Below are 17,601 nucleotides of genomic sequence, written 5' to 3'. Positions count from 1 at the left end.
ATTCTTTTATCTGAAGAAGACGGAATTTTGAGTGAAGGCCGGAGGTCTGTGTTGGACTTACATGTGTGGGGACGAGGGCTGCTGGGTACGCCAGTTTGTGATGTCGCCACATCCAGAAAGAGAAGAGAACCACAGCAACCAGTCCGATGATGGGAACCAGGGAGTACAGCAGAGTGCTGAGGAGCTGGGGCTTCTGGGAAAATGGGTTGGAGGTGGCTGCATGATGGAGGGAGGGAGAGAGAGAGAGAGAGAGAGAGAGAGAGAGATGAAGCCAACAGAGTAGACTGATTTAAAGTGACGGAATAACCCAGAATAAAAGCAGAGTCAAGAAGAGAAAACAAATACAGGACGCCTGATTGGCTCAATGCTGTGCTACATCATCTGTTTCACTCCTCACATGCGTGAGCACTCACTCACTCACACACACACACACTCACTCACACTCACTCACGCACACACACAGCAGGATTAGCAAATCCATCCCGTGACATAATGTAATCTGCCTGCCAAAAATAACAGCACCCCGAACTGTGAGTGACCCTGGAGGAGCCACCTGCTGGCCCAGAGCGTCCCTCATCCCAGGGTGGGTCAGCAGCACACGGCGTTCACGCTCTGACCACCGCCGTCGCTGCTGTTCTCCAGGGCCCAGAGGAGGGGCCCCGCCTGTTTTAGCTATGCTAACGTAACATTAGCAGTCAGCAAACCGAAGGTCAAACATTCTGTAACATCAAAATGAATAACATCATATTTCTGTCCACAACTTCATCAGGATCCTGCCTCTGAAGGAAGTGTTCAGAATGGCACTCGTTACACAGTTTTCTAAGGATGAGCATCAATTATTCACCACAATGAGACTTTAGCCAAGGCGCACTGAAAAATAGACACAAGTTGGTTGATGGAGAAGAAGTTTCCCAACTGTCACATTTCACCCTTAATTCTTTGATTTATAAAGCTCCTGAAGTCTGGTTTGAACAATCTTTCAAGGTCTTTTTCTTTTAATGTAAATTAAAGGCAGCACAGAAATGTAGGTAATTCTTCTATTAAAAATATGCCTAAAAAATGAGCAGTTGTTAAGTATGCCTGAAATGATGATTATTAATGTAAGTTTTGATCAAAATATCAGGAGTAATTAAATGTATAATGGCAAATATAATAATAATATCCATTCAATGTACAGACCACACATATTTCCTATGACACCAACATGCTCACTCACACTGTTGGATATGTTTATGTGGGATTTTTAGCATTCTCAACATGCACCAACCTGAGCTTGTCTTTTCATCTCTGGTTATTATCCTTACTAAAATCCGCAAATATTTGTGAAGCACGTCACACCTGGAAAGACTCCAGGCCCTTCAGAGTGTCAGTGTTATGAGCTCGGCAAGCCCTGCGCGCTGATCGGAAGTGAACTAATTAGTCAATTAATGGATAAGCAAAGTATTCTCGCAGGTGAGCTGGAAACCAAAGGGCAGAGTAGAAGTAGCTGAGGTGGGGCCACAAAGCAAACGCTGGCGTCTTTCCCATGTGTGCATGCGTTGAATGATACATACTGTAGGCAGTAGAGTGGTGTGGGTCACTGTGAGGCAGCACCTCAGGGGCATACAGGAACTTCTCGTTGCACATGTTGCCCTCACAGCAGCAAAAGAAGACGTCAGGACTCTCCTTCCTCTCAACGCACTCGTTACTGCGGAGGACACGGCGGCTTTATCATCAACACAAATATCTGGAATATCAATGTAGTCAATTTAGCCCATAATTACACATTTCTAAGCCTAAAATCATCACTCTGAAGCGGATCTCTGAATTCAGACGTGATTTCTGAGAACGGGTTAAAGATTGGAGTGAAGACACACAAACGAGTAAAGAGGAAGAATAATCATAAAACTCCAAACACACATTTAGCAAACACACACATCAGATAACAGCAAAAGGAAGTGGCAGCCGCCCCGCACTTGCTCTGCCCTCTCTGAGGAAGCGAGGTGGCGCCGTCTGAGCGGAGGTACCCAAACTGAGCGGGGCTCCGGGAGCCAGAGTGACTTTATCATTCAGGGATCAAAGTTAAATTGACCAAAACAAACACAAAACCACCCAAATGTTGAAATAATTGAACAAACCTCCCATGAAATCATGATGAGATAAGCGTCTGGAGAAAATGGGCAGCTCTGAAATTTGAATTTGCCCCAAACTTTTGGTACATCTGAGCACATTCAGCCCCTTCAGAGGTTTTCTTTTCGTTTCTTTCATTCATCCACACGTACCTGTCATAGCAGTTGACATCGTCTAGCCAGCAACCCTGCTTGACAATCAACACGGTGCCCGAGATGTTCTTCCAAGTGGAGAAGCAATGGCGCCGCTTGTCTTTCTCTCCAGAGGGGCAGGGTTCAATCCCACTGCGGTTGGTGCGATCCTTCTCCCAGCTGGAGTTGTAGTAGGCGCACTCTTGTGTCTCGGAGCGCCCCAGAATGGCACCTGGACAGGGCGAACACATTTGGGTGAGGGCTCGGGTCTTTAACGTAAAAACAGGATTGAATCAATAGCTCGTTTGCTTTGGTAACAAGATTCGGTGTTTCTCTCCCGTGCTGAGCAGCAGTAAACCCTGCAGGAAGAAACAGACCAGCAACGGAGTTGAACGTTCTGTCAAATGAAGCAGTGTCTGATAGAAGCAGGCAGCAGCTCTCTGCACCTCTCATCACTTGTCAGCAGTCCATCTGCTGCCGACTGCTGACAAGCCTGAGCAGCCACTTCCTGACTGGTTCAGGCACACACACAGTAAACAATGACGTCCTAGTGTGTGGATAAACTTGTGTCTCACTGAAACTAAAATTGTCAATGCCTCGAGCTGCTGCCCATCAAAAAGGTGTGTAATGTCACACTGAACTGCAGCAGCAGCTCCTAACATGTCGGCTTTATGTAACCCCCCCCCCCACACACACACACACACACACACACACACACACACACACCCCTGCAGGTCAAAAACGCATTCCCGTTGTTCTTACAGCTGAAAACACGTGTACACTGAGGTGTAATGACACAACTCCCCCGACCTTTACAATAAGTGCCATTCAATAAAGTTGTCATGGAAAAATCGGATAACTGGACATTATGTACAACAACAACAACAACATTAAAGAGGGCAGATCACCGCCCAGCTATGGGTGGACCTTCAGAAGTGAATCAAACGAATCCCTATTTTGGGTTTTTGTGCCCGTCCATGAACTTTAAAACATGGAGTTCTTCTAAAGACACGAGCATCTGGGCAGTGTCCACGTGGGTCAGGGCTCGGGTCGTTAACGTAAAGATACTGTTGTTGTTTGCAAAGTTTCTGCTTTCAGGCCAGTCAAATCTAAGCGAAATGCAGTGCACGTGCGGATTGCTGTCGTGAGTCAACTCCCAACCGAGCCATCTGGGGATCGTAGTTCGGCTCCATTCGGGCTGCTCTGGGTCGATCCCAGGCGAGATATGGAATGTGAAGGAATTCACTTTCCTTCTGTGCTTCCAAACACTTACCGGTAATGACTGTTATCCTATCGGGCCAAAGCCAGCTGGCACGGCTGTGATGGGTGATGACACAGAGTTCGTCAGACTCACAACTGGAACTTTTGGACCAAATCAACAGTAAGTTCTTGAGGATTTGCAGGGATTATTATCACTCCCATTATTATTGGAGTAATTCAGTTCAAGGTGGTCTAATGGGTCATGACTGGTTTTATATCTGACCAGGGTCACGGGGGAGGTGCTGAGACCAGTCAGTCCTCCCACAGGTGTATCACAGGACCTCCACACCAGTTACCAGGGTAGGTTAGAGCGTCCGCAGTGATAAAGCAGAAGGTTCCCCACGAAGGTTGCTTCATTATTCTGGGAAGGTTTAATACAATCTTCTCCACCCACATTAATGTGACCTTTTCTGCTTTTGTTCAGCGCTGCGTTTGATTAGTCAGGAGCTCTGTGAGATGACACAACCATGCAGAAGGGAATGTGCACCCAAGTGAAGACAAGCAGGAGCACACAAGGAAAGTCAGCACACTGAAGTTTGTTCAGGGAAAAGACTATTAAAGAACACGTGGCATTACATGTATATTTACAATTTATTACTGATACAAATACTTTGTTGGTGTTTAAATCAGAATTTACGTTGTCTTATTTTTTAAAGGCTGTCATTTGGTCTATTTTGATGTTGGAAATGGATACAGTATTAGCAGAACACTACTAATGAATTTATATGTTCTAACGATGTTGTTCTAAACTCTCAGAAAGGTTTCGGTTTGCTTTCATTGCGAATTACGTATAACACGGATTTTTATATCGAGAAAAACAGTGGTTATTTAACAGGTGTGGGGAACCCCTTCACAAATGATTAAATCCCAAGAGAGTACTCTCCGAACAGCTCCAGGGGGTTGCCACCAACGTAGGGTTGCTAACTTCTGGAATCAAATGAATGGACAGGGAGCATCGGGGGACGTTATATCACATAATGTTTTAAAATAGGCATTATTTTATCAAAGCTCTAAATTACTGTTAGAGGAAACCTTGACTAGGATCAACTCCAACTTTTACAGCAGCCTACAGTCCATCACAGTTCATGAGTGGGGAGCAGGGAACTGTGATTAGGCAGAACTATGCTTTCACCTTACTGTCACTGCTCGCTCATCTATCAACCAGGGCCGAGTTTATTCAAATCAAGATGATTCCTAATACGAGCTCTATGGCCCCATGGAGATACCTGGTGGACGACAATCTGAAAGACCCCCAGGACCCCTCTGAAGCCTCTGGTTCCTCTGGGTTTGCCTCCCGACCCAGGCTGTGACCCCACCTTTTCCCACCATCTCCGTTTCTCTTCCCTCTTCCGACTTTTTTCGTTTTTGCTGCCGCGCGAGTGTCACAAGTGCGGTGGCGTCCCAGGCGTATCTTAGCAACACTGACAGAACTTTCCATCTGCATTTTTCAGCAACAGCGACGCGGCAACACAACTTTGTCTCATTGGTCAATGAGGAGCTCATTCCAGACGGGTGGAGTCGGCAGCAGCAGAACCATCAGAACTTCACCGTTAGAATAAATATTATCTTCTTTTATCGTCCCAATCTGGGACAGTTCTGTGTTTTAAGTAACAGTTGGCACCCCTAATTCTATGGCACAACCCAATCATCAGTTGCCACCACGCCCACGTTAGCGTTCATGGCGTTGCTTAGCTTAGCTTGTTGACCTTGCAAATGTAAATCCCCCTCGCTGAATTGCTCTTTCTCCTCTTCTCTTTTTCACCCAAAATAAAAACGAATCATTCTTCTTGTATCTGTTGTTTCAACCTAAAAGCCCTATAGTGTTTCACATCATCGTGTGGTTGTAAGTTGTACTCGCTGTGTGCAAGTAAATAATTTTTCCAGATCACGCATATCTATTTTTAGTAAAATGCTGGCACTGTAGAGCCCTTTGCAGGCGAAAGAGTCAACTAAAAATCCATCCCGTCAGCTCCAGCCAGTCCAGGAAACAAGGGCCTGGCTTCCAATAATGGAAGTTATGTTCAGAAAAAGCATGAATATGTTTTTCAGCAGCATAAGCAGCTGCAGACCAGTCCAGGCGACGCCGATGAGGATTTGTGCCACTGAATCACATTTACGACAAAGCCCATATTTCACTCAACAACAGGTGCAGATTTGTGACGGTGAACAAAACAGGCAGAAAATGACAACAGTGAGCCAAGGAATGAAGATCCTGGAGCAAACTGGAACGTGAGCCAACACTGGTAATAAACTGGAAGTAAATAGACCCAAAAGGGAGAGCTAACATAGTCTGGATCATGTGAACCTCATGTTAGCTCCCTCTTATTGCTAGCAGTTATCCCGGTGCATTTCTTATAAATGTGTTTGTGTCTCCTGCTAGATAACAGAACTCCTGATGTTTCAACATTATCCCCTTCAGAGGCACTGAAAGATATGAACAGAACTTTATCAGCGCACATTTCATAATCCTGACAATGGCAGTACTGAAGAAAGACATGGACTCAATGTTGGGACCTGGACCTGTGGGTGGGCAAAGGAGGCTCACTGTGCATAACCAAGGTGACCACGCGGCCTTCGTTGTCTTGGCGACAAAGGAAAGCACCCGAACCCCAAATGTCCCACAAACCTCTAGTTGTGAACATCTGATCCATCAGTTGCCACTGGTTAATTGTGGTGTGTGTCCACACAAGGTTTGCAGGCTAACCTTCCCATCAACAGGAGTCATCTAGCTAGTAAGCACTGAGCTGCTAACACGCTACTTCAAAGGAGCAACCAGTTTTCTTCCAACATGTATCACCAGGACAGCACTATTAAAGGTTCCTCCCCTATAGTGTCACCAGCTAACACACACCAGTGTCACCAGCTAACAGACACCAGTGTCACCAGCTAACACACGCCAGTGTCACCAGCTAACACACACCAGTGTCACCAGCTAACACACGCCAGTGTCACCAGCTAACACACGCCAGTGTCACCAGCTAACACACGCCAGTGTCACCAGCTAACACACGCCAGTGTCACCAGCTAACACACGCCAGTGTCACCAGCTAACACACGCCAGTGTCACCAGCTAACACACACCAGTGTCACCAGCTAACACACGCCAGTGTCACCAGCTAACACACACCAGTGTCACCAGCTAACAGACACCAGTGTCACCAGCTAACACACACCAGTGTCACCAGCTAATACACACCAGTGTCACCAGCTAATACACACCAGTGTCACCAGCTAACACACACCAGTGTCACCAGCTAACACACACCTCCCTCCAGGAGTGGTAACACCAGCTGGGCCTAGTCAGCCTGTGCTAAGCTCAGCATAGAACTTTGACTTGATGTTGTGTTTGTGTCAAAGTGAGTTGTGAGTTTGGTTTGGTTGGTTTGTTGTCAGGTTATGCTTGAGTTGGCTCTGCCCCATTAAGTTGCTGTTAGTCAAATGTAGACTCAGGGCGTCTTGTATGGTAAACTCTTTCCTCTAACCTGCCACCTTTATTCATGTGGAAGTCTTTTAAACATATTGCTCTTTAGAATGTTGCACAAATGTGAGTTCCGCCAACCTCTACGCGATCCAAAACTCCAAATTCCATCACCGGTAAACTTGTTGTTCATGAGGTAATTTTGGTTCTAATTATTATGTTGATTATTAGAGAGCTGAATTGACTCCTTAGTATTTATTATGAGAATGATTAAACAAATTGGATGTGTTTTCCTTTCTCAGAAGGGTGGTGCCTCAAGGTAATCTGATGCAGTAGGATCCAATTATTTAATAGCATATAATTATCGGTGATAATTAATTACTCGCGATAGCCAAATCCAACACTTAATATCCCTGGCAGAGACACAGAAATGGTGCCTTCGTAGGCTCGGCCCAACATCTTTAAACCTCTACGCTGCCAATCGTGAGTTCTCCCCACAGCTGGAGTCACGACACAACATACACAGAATGACAAGTGCTTTTTTCTTCTCCCTTTAAACACTTTAGCCTTGACCTTCCGTGAAAGATGGATGCCACAATTTAAATCCAGACTCATGTTCCACTCCTTAAAACCTCTCCCACCTCGCTGCTCTGGCACCGACGTCGTGATGTGCACGGTGCCCTGGTGTTTTAGCTGCAACACCCCAACTGCAAATGCCGATAAGATTTCCTATGCACGTATCTTTCAAACGCTCACTCAGAACGTGCACGGCCTGATTAGTGCTGCACATTTGAGTGAATTATCCAGATTTTAATCTAGTTTCTCATTTCCCCCGACTGGAAAACTGTGTCAACATGATACCGGCACAAGACTAGACGTCTGCTGTAGCTGTATTTTCCCCCCCAATCAGTCACCAAGTTGCTGACATCGTCTTTGTTTTCTGCAACATTTCCCTGTGGCTGATAACGTCTCCGGTAATCGCTGCGACCCACGTGGAAAGCAACACACAAAAGCTCAGCCGCGAACAGCGAAGGTCGGCTGTCTGGAGCAGCGCGCAGTGGAGACGTGGAAGAGGCAGCCCACAATCAGACAAAAAGTTCTCCTTTATTGTGAAGTGCTTGGAGCTGCAAGCCTTGTATGAAAGGTGCTCTCCAAGTAACGTTTATTTTTAGCTAATATGGACAGATATCACATCTGTTGTTTAGCTCAATGGAGAGAAACACAAGGAGAACTGCAACACAACCTTGGTGCTCATCAGACAGAAAAGCAATGTTTTAGTTCCAGACAAAGGTCACAAAAGCAAAGAAAGAACGACTGAAATTGGTGTCACACCGTTTAGAAACTTTACAGAGTTCCTGAGAACTGAAGAGGACATTTAGGTGCTGCCTCGAATGTGACCTTTCGCTGCTATTCACACTCAGGAATGAATGCTTCCTCCGCGCTGAAAACTCCATTTTGTTGATTTTTCCGACTGAATACAAGTTCATTTATTTGTATGTTGGTGACGTAATGTCTGATAATTGAGCGATTGTTGTGCCTGTAACCTTCAGATATGAGTATGGAAACTTACACCAAACCAGTGAGAAGTGAAGAGGACTTTCAGGCGAGAGGCAAAAGTGGCTTCTAACAGTGTGGTCGACCTGGAGGAACATAATATTCCCTGTTCTTCTACTCCATTTGGAGGTGGTGGGTGTCATTATTTCTGCACGCATTAGATTAACAATGTCTCCTAATCCCAACATTGTGGAAGAGAGGGGTTGTTTAAAAGGTGTGGAAGACGCCTAGCTTCCTCTAAAATGGGAAAAAATGGTCGGATGTGTCTTGTGTTGTGTGTCAGCGTCTCCGTAGGTGAACGGGAGAGTGGGTCAGTGTCGGTCCCAGCGTGGATTTTGGGAGTAAAATTGAAAGACAAACAGCAGCCCATTTCCTGGTTTGGGGTTCCCATCATTTCAGACCCCCCCCCGTCGAACGATGAGCAGGCACCACTCGGGAAACCTTGGCGGCGTAAAACGTGATTTCTGAACAAACCACTCAAAATATCTGAAGAAATTAAAATGTGAACGCATTTCCTATGTCTCTTCCTGCCAATAAAGTAAACTCGCAGCGGCAGTGATGACGTCATCGAGCAGGAAGCGACAGAACGCTAACTTTATTACACTAAAATAAACGTTGCTAATGGCTCTACTTCTACATTCGACCAGCGTTTCTGCACCGCCGCCACCGATCCTCTGTAAATGGAGGACGTGGGTGGTCAGAAAAGCGCCTGGCTTCAGGGCAGCTCCTGGCTGGTGTGGATAAAGATTTTTCATCATTTATAGCTGTTTGACTATCACAGCCATCAGTCAGCGAGGTCAGGTAGCAGCCTGCGGCAGGATTACTACCTGAGTATAGCACAGCATTTTAGAGTTGGGGGGGGGGGGGGGGGGGGTTCTGTGTTGGACAGTTTACACAACCTGAACGGCATCTTCATCCAGTTGGGAGCGACTGGTGGGGTTGATCCGGTCAAAAAGGCAGCTCCCTTCCATGGGCAGGTGGGGGGTGGGGGGGGGGGCAACATGGTGGTGGAGCTGGGTGGAGAGGCATTAAAAACCACAGCACTCAGCAACTGAATTCAATCCCTTTAATCCCCAGCGGAATGCCCTTAGCAACAAATACCACTGCTCTCCGCCTCAATTAGCGTTGATGGGGACCGGTTGCTGCCGAACTGGTTGGGTCTCCACTACACAGGCTGCAGCCAGCCACCACATGCCGCACATTCCTGTCCCGAGCAGCAATTTCCAAAGTCCTCGAAGGATCTGCTTCCTGTGCTTCAGCTGCTCGGATTTATGCTGAACTCTGAGAGGAAGAGCCACTTGGACTGATTACAAAGACGAGAAGCCCTCAGAAAAGCCCTCAGAAGCGTTCCGTGCTTGACTTCATTTCGACATAACAGAGAGAAACCAGCAGGTGAACTGGGGAGGGGGGGGGGGTCTCGCTCAGCTCAGCAACAGTTTCCATAATACGCTGTTTTTCTATACATTTAGAGAAACTATGGACAACAGAGTCAGCTAAATTTGCTTCCAGTGAGTCCAGGAGCAAACCAGAGATCAGGGTTTCAAAACTGGATTCAACCGCCTGCTCTTCTCTTAACGTGTCCATCAAAGGCGAACGTAGACGTACAGCGACAGCGGCCGCCACGTCCTCCCGAGCAGACAAAGACGCCGAAGCCTCGTCAAGGTTAGCGACGAGCTCGCTGCATCGCCGTGTCACACGGCTCCTACGAGACACGACATCTTTCTCTCCGTTACATCCGCAGCGCTCGCTCTCCCGCATTTGTTCATGAGAGCAATAAAATGCTGGGCGCCCATAAATCCCCTCCTCCCTCCACGCAAGCATCGGGATGACCTCGCCGGCTCCTGCCTCCTCTTTATATTTATGCCGCGCGGGTCACAAGGTTCCCCCCCGCTCACACAACACGCAGCGCCAACAGCGTTGGGAGCCGAGCTCACGTTGCAGCTGATGCCGAGCAGATACTGGAAGGCTAATTTAGGCAAGAGCAATTTCTAACAGCAACGACAATGGGAGATAACTTTTAGGCAGGTTAATGAATTAAATAAAATCTGGTGGGTCTCTTATCCTTCAGAACGCCCTTCAGGACAACATAAAGAGGAGGAGGAGGAGGAGGTGGTGCTGAGGAGAGTCTGAGAGCTGTGATGAATGTAGAGCTCACGGTTTTTAATTAAAGATCAAAGTCGGCTTCTGTTTGCGAGTTGCCAGCCTGTCTAGACTGAAGCTCTCCCAGCACATCAGGAACATCTGCAGGATGCATTAACCGGACCACCGTCTCAGGTAGCCACCCTTTAATTGGTCTGAGCTCTCCTGTCATGGAGTCAACATTCCATCTCCTCCGGAATCACAGCACTCTGCAACCTCATTCGTTTTCATTTGGACCGGCGACGCTTCCAGGAGTGATTCACGGAGCTCCCGTTCGACAGCCGACGCTCCGGCTGACTCGCCACGTGCCGGGCAGGTAGCATCCTGCTGCAGGACGCCATCACCGGGCCTCTCCTACCAACGACCCCGCAGCTGCAGCACATTCGCTCACATAACAGGGGGGTCGCATCAGTCACTTGAGTAACGGAGAAAAATCCTTTTCAACCGTCATCAAAATCCAGAATTAACTCCCAAGGTCTTCCTCTCTGCTATACCTGATAGTTAAAAAATAATTTGTTTAACAAATTGCTGATATCAGAAACGGATAAATGCGCTCACCTGGACCTTAGCCTCTCTTTCTTGGCCGAGAACGACTCAGAAATGATTAATTCAGTGTTTTCAGGGCCTTTTCCAGCACGATTCAGCAGTGTCACCTTTTCTGCTGTCCAAAACCAAATTCTCTCTTTTCTCTGCCAACATGTGAACAAGGATAAAATGTGAAGCTGTTCTCAAAGGTCAGGTGAGCTGCTCACTCTCAGAATAAGCTACCGTTTCCTCTTTTGTTTGTGTGGAGTGGTTCCAGATTTCTTCTCGTCATGTTTTGTGTAAACCTGAAGGAACAGGGCAAGTATGAAGAATTTGAAGGGTTGTGTTTTAGGGCCGGGATGAGGCTGGATCGGGGAGGGGAACCAAGCCGCGGCGGCACCTTTTCACCACTGAGCAAGTGTGGAATTTGCCGTCTGCCCGTGGAGCAGCTGCCTGCTAAACTGATCGTGCTCGTTGCCTTTTGTCGTATTCCTGATAATGAGCATCGGCTGCGCTCCTGGAAGTCTGCATCGTTCCCCCTTTTCGCCCTGGCCTCTCAGGTTACACAGCTGTCCCCCCCCCCCCCCCACAATGGTTCTCGCTCCGACGGGACACTCTTCCTGCTGCTGACTGCCTGTTTGTGCTGTTGGTGGTGATTAAAGTTCACCTTCTTATCAGTGCCGCGCAAAGTTATTACAACATTATTACAGATTAACACTGATTTCACTGTGTCCCATCGCAACAAAACTGCCTCCGGGGGGGTGGAGACGGTCTGGATATACCCGGCGGGGGGGTCATCTGCAGCCAGGCCTGTTTCCAGGTGAGTGTCTGGCGGTGCTTTGAATCACGGCCCTGGGAGGACGCCGTGTGACCAGCTCGACCCGGTGGGGAACAGAGGCTGTAACAAACCCTGCTCAGCGTCCGGATCCTCATACATAATTCATGGCAACAAATTAGAAACAGGCAGCACGAAAATGGGCCGGAGCAGGTAAGCAGCCACTCCAGGAAACACTTGGAAGACTGGAGCAGGACGCCGAGGGTGGCGGGAAGAACGGGTTACTTATGAACAAGAGCTTCTCAAAAATAGGCCGCGAGTTTGAAGGGTGACCGGTAACGGCGTTCTGGTCGGTTCTCCCCGGGGATGAGAACGCAGAGACCCGCATCTGACGGCCCGCTTGGTTCAGGTTTCAAACTGCACCGATTCCAGGGAATCGTTAGAGGAACGGCAGGCCGGCTCCATCACCGTCAGGCGGATGGAACCCGACACTGGAGCGCACCGGGATCGATGCCTGCGTGAACCCGCCACTGTGATCAGAAACACAGAACCCAGCCAGCAGGCGGACGCGGCCCACGCGGGCCGGCGGCTGAACCCGGTGAACGACCTCCACAGCAGCGTTTCAAGCATTTCTGGGAATGTGGGACATCGCCGGGTCAAAGGTCATTCACCGGTGACACAAATCTGAAGGTCCTATTTATTCAGATCCATTCAAACGGCGCGCCCCCTGTTCAGCCCAGATCCGACGCAGAAGCATGGCGGGAGCGGCTGAACTATTCCGAGATGGCGGCTAACCCAATACTGTGATTCTGTTTGAAAATTAAAATCGATAACAGCAGAGCTGTTGACATGGAAATGTTTGTCAATCTGCACCGGTTAAACCTGCTGAAGCACCAGCGTCACATTTGAAACAACAAGGACATTCCAGCTCCATGAAGTGGAACCGAGTCCTGGGAGCCGCTGAACCCGCCGATGAAAATGACTCGTTATTCCATCATTTGGATCAGTATTTTCCCAGGACGCGCTTTTAAAGCCAACACAGCTCAAACTGGACCTGCCACTCGGCTCATTCACGGCCGTCACCTTCACAACACCCAAGAAACGACTGACCGCCGTCTCCTCCGCTCAACTTCCACACCAGTCCGGAACCTGCTTCATTTCCCTGCACGGACACGGACCCCCACCTCCCCCCCCCGGTCCACGTTCAGGCCACTGCAACGACCGAGGCTTCATTTCATAATATGAATATTTGGAACGTTCTTTTGACAACAGAAACAGAAAAACACACGTTTTGCCTTTGGCCCATCACACCGTTTCACCTTTAAGTACGGCAAAGGAAGTTCGGGGGGCATCCACAAAGGGGGGCGGAGCTTCCCTCCAGGAAGTGTGGCAGCAGGTAGCCACGTTTCCACCGTCACAGGAACTGGTGCTAAAATGATCTTTCCGTACGGTCCTACTGTTGAGGTAGACGCGGCGCTGTCCAGCGACTGTTCAGAGAATCGTCACCAACGGCACAGATGAGGTCCGACAGAGCCGCCGGTCCAGAGAGCATCCGCCATAGAATAAATCCTGCACCCACCTCTGGTCATGGCGCTGGTCCTAGTCTACAGAATTCAAACCCTTTTCACGTTACCGTCACAGGCAGTTTGCTTCAGTCGTTGCGAAGTGAAGGAATGCAACACACGTCAACACTTGCACCTCATCTGAGAGGATGGACGGGTTTGTCCCCTGGAGCGCTCGTTTCCATCCAGGGTTACCAAAAACAAACAGTGATTCTGACATTATTGGCTTCGGGTGGCCCAGGACAGCTTCAACAGCTGCGGGAGCAGAGTTCCTCTCAGAGGCTCCGAGGTTGGACAAATCACGCCTGAGACCGTCTTCCCATCACATCTGAGACGGTCTTCCCATCACGCCTGAGACCGTCTTCCCATCACGCCTGAGACGGTCTTCCCACCACGCCTGTGACGGTCTTCCCATCACGCCTGAGACCGTCTTCCCATCACGCCTGTGACGGTCTTCCCATCACGCCTGAGACGGTCTTCCCATCACGCCTGTGACGGTCTTCCCATCACGCCTGAGACCGTCTTCCCATCACGCCTGAGACGGTCTTCCCATCACGCCTGTGACGGTCTTCCCATCACGCCTGAGACGGTCTTCCCATCACGCCTGAGACGGTCTTCCCATCACGCCAGAGACGTCTTCCCATCACGCCTGAGACGGTCTTCCCATCACACCTGAGACGGTCTTCCCATCACACCTGAGACGGTCTTCCCATCACGCCTGAGACGGTCTTCCCATCACACCTGTGACGGTCTTCCATCACACCTGAGACGGTCTTCCCATCACCCTGAGACGGTCTTCCCATCACGCCTGAGACGTCTTCCCATCACGCTGAGACGGTCTTCCCATCACACCTGTGACGGTCTTCCCATCACACCTGTGACGGTCTTCCCATCACGCCTGAGACAGTCTTCCCATCACGCCTGAGACGGTCTTCCCATCACGCCTGAGACAGTCTTCCCATCACGCCTGAGACCGTCTTCCCATCACGCCTGAGACGGTCTTCCCATCACGCCTGTGACGGTCTTCCCATCACGCCTGAGACCGTCTTCCCATCACGCCTGAGACGGTCTTCCAGTCACGCCGGTCATCGTTCAGCATTGAAATACAAGCACATAAACACTCCCCACAGCAGGTCTATCAGCCCTTTTTGCTGAATCCCTTTGGCAACTCTTTAAACACTTTTTGTCATTTTATTCAGATCAGACATTTCTCTTTGCGTGGTTCCTGACATCACACACCAGATGCTGTTGTGTGCACTAAAATACGTTCTACATGAACTATGAGGACACTACACATGAATAAAATTGGGCTGTAGGTCCCAATCTGCATTGGTCTGGGTACCGGAGGGGCCCTCAGGGGCCACTGGTGCACCAGGGTGGGTGCAGGCCCCTGCTGACAACTGGGGAATGAAAGAGGGGCAACTTTTGCACCAAATACTTCCATAGCTGAGAGTAATTCCCACCTCCACACCCACCTGAACAGCAGGATATGAGGAAAACGGCGAAGGCCAGTTTGGTAGCAGCTCCCATTTTCCATCCGAATGAGATGACCTCGGTCAGAAAACAATTCAAAAATACTTTGAAGAAAACTGCAAAAATAAAAATAAAAACAAAAATAAAAACAAACGACCGATTAAAAGTCTCGCAGCTCCTCGGTGCACGCTGTCTGCAGAAACGGCATTTTCGTGATAAGATATAATAATAAATTATAATCCCTAAATCCAAAATATCCCATGTGACGCCAGCCGTGCGAGTCCAAAAATACAGGCGGGAGGAGGGGGGCTGTTGACGACCAGCGGGGGCTTATTCCAGGTTTACCAACACACGGTGGAAGGGTTTCAAGCCCGGGCTGTCATGTCGGCGCCAGCTCTGCAACATTGTTCCCGAACACAGGCTGATGCCGTCTGACCTGTTAGCAAAGAGCCGAGCCACAGTCGGCGGGGAGGACATCCATCCGCCGGGGAGCCCGATCAAACCGCGACCGAACCTCTCCGTCGCATCGCTTCAAAACGTCGGCGGCTCCAGCGCTTCCCGATCCCCGCGGCGACGCAGCAAAGGCCCGGGCCGCTGACGGTGGTTGTTGCGCCCCGCGTGGAAGCGTCAGTTTCGGCCGAGAGGCTCGTACACGACCGGTGGGAACAGCCGAAGCGAAGCCGTGCTAGTCCGCTCCAAAGTGGGCCAAGCAGCCTTCGTCCGTCGAAAGGATTCGAATGAGTGCACGGGAACACGCCAACGCGGGAGGAATAAAACCGCAAAACGCAGCTAATCCGCGTAGTTGACGCAGATTCCGAGTTTAACGGGAACTGCTCCGTTCAAGTCCGTCTCCTCGCCTCCTCTGGTCGGGACAATTTCAAGATGGCGTCACCGTCCCGCGTCAAGACGGACGGGCCTAGATGCGCCACTTCCGGTTAGAAGTTTCAAAATAATTCGCTCCGGCGAGTTTGTTTACGCAAGGCCACTAATGAATGCGGTTCATTAATCTTTGTCGCTTTTATCGACTCTTTCTGCCAACGAAACAAAGAGCTGCTGACTTTCTGAGACAGTTGAGTGAAACCTGTCGGTTTACAATTACAATTAAAAGTTTACAATTTAAATTACTTTTTTTTTTTAAAAAAAAAAAAAAAGGGTCAATATAGGCCAGTGTGGGTTTTTGGTAAACATTACTATTGAAATTAAGTTTGCGTAGTCATGTGATTTTTTTAATGAATTATTATAATGCTGTTATGCAAGACATTGAATGTCTTATCCTGCTCAACATAGACGTGCGGACGTTTGCCTTTTCTTTCCAAATTGTAATTGAATTGAATTTCCTCTAGCTGCAGTGTTTGTAATGCAGAGCCCATTTTCGGCATTACTCTGGTTAAATCCCGCTGAATTGACAGGGTCATTTTACGAGCAGGCGATTGTTTTTAATTCGGATGGGTTGCTTGTTTTATTCACCAGCGTGTGCCGCCAGAGGTAAAGACGGACGGTCCCCTGTTCAGGCTCACGACCAGAAAAATGACCTCGAAACGCTTCTTTATGCCGCCGTCAAATTCACGTCGAGTTAAAAGGCATTGTGGTCATTTCTCTGCACAATTCATGTTTTATGTAGGAGACTCAACCCTAAATAAATATAAGATGAATCCATCGGTGTCTTCCAAACTGGCGCTGTCACTCTGGTGGATGTATGTGGGCCATACAGCCTCTCATGGATCAGATTACAACATGTGCAGGGGCCTCAGTAATAAATGCTGAGAATACCAGGGAGCACACCCCTCCACCCTCCAAACCTGTGTGACACTAATCTCTCTAATAGCCTGGAGCAGATCTCCAACCATAAGCGCTGCTGGGCGATTAGGAGGTCAAAGGTCTCGTTGGATTTCTCTACCAGGCTGCGAGCTGAGTCACCAGCTCTCTATATTCTGTCATTTCACTGCAGATCACCTGCAGAATGATGGCAAATATTGATCAATGCTGAATAAATAAGTCATTCCTGCTCCTAAAACTATGTTTTTAAACTCAGCGTTAAAGCAGAAGAACACAGTTTTAACAACTGTGGTGTCTGTTTTCTGGCCAGAAGTAGCCAAATCTTAACATTTAATATGGAACAACTCAGAAATTTTGAATTGATAGTGAGTACTTTAGACTTGAGTGTGTGTCTCGTGTCCCCCTGGTTTTCTGATCACTTTAATTATCCTCTTCTCATTTAACATATGAATCACTTGTTTTTCAGATCAGACTCTCTACTTTATTCTTTTTCAAGCAGAGGGTTTTTTCTTTTTTTCATAACCTAGAATAGATGTTTGACTGTTTCAAACTTGTAGGCAGCCTGTTTGAACAGGGTCGATGAAGTTTCAACACACTTTTATCACATCAGAGGTTTTCCAAATCCAACCAGCCTGGAAAGTGATTCGCATCCCTCTCCACTGGAAAAGACTGGTTGGGTTTGCATCCGTCTTTCTTTGTGTGGGGAAGACCTAAGGTCCTGGTCCAGGAGCTTTGCTGCCTAATCCCATTACTCAACTATCACATGCCAAATCCCTGCTAATGGCATTACACGTGCCAGAATTACGTATGATGATGCTTGCTAATGAGAGCTCAGTAGATATACCTTACTGGAACTGGTGGCCCTTGCACACAGAGCTG

General features: G+C 48.5%; 1 protein-coding gene and 1 long non-coding RNA gene across 3 annotated transcripts in view; both read right to left on the bottom strand.

Annotated features, from left to right (window-relative positions):
- The window catches only part of LOC130522848 (activin receptor type-2A-like), a 28,535-nt gene extending 12,721 nt beyond the window's left edge, over window positions 1-15,814 (bottom strand). The window contains exons 1-4 of one of the 2 annotated variants that reach the window (XM_057027616.1): window positions 14,949-15,814; window positions 2,262-2,472; window positions 1,554-1,687; window positions 62-216 (exon numbers count right to left, since the gene is read on the bottom strand). In XM_057027616.1, the coding sequence (XP_056883596.1) occupies window positions 62-216; window positions 1,554-1,687; window positions 2,262-2,472; window positions 14,949-15,003 (555 nt within the window). In that variant the 5' untranslated portion in view covers window positions 15,004-15,814. The remainder of the gene's footprint in view (window positions 1-61; window positions 217-1,553; window positions 1,688-2,261; window positions 2,473-14,948) is intronic. The other variant, XM_057027618.1, reaches the window with a different exon arrangement.
- LOC130522853 (uncharacterized) lies at window positions 9,525-14,080 on the bottom strand. Its single transcript, XR_008949726.1, has 2 exons — window positions 13,809-14,080; window positions 9,525-13,745 (listed from the first exon to the last, which is right to left on the bottom strand). It is a non-coding gene; the product is annotated as an uncharacterized LOC130522853 (long non-coding RNA).
- Window positions 15,815-17,601: the final 1,787 nt, after the last annotated feature.

Source organism: Takifugu flavidus, chromosome 3 (genome assembly GCF_003711565.1).
Source record: "Takifugu flavidus isolate HTHZ2018 chromosome 3, ASM371156v2, whole genome shotgun sequence".
NCBI classification, from domain to species: domain Eukaryota; kingdom Metazoa; phylum Chordata; class Actinopteri; order Tetraodontiformes; family Tetraodontidae; genus Takifugu; species Takifugu flavidus.
Note: the sequence above shows the minus strand (reverse complement) of the source record. Positions and strands in the feature narration are given on the sequence as shown.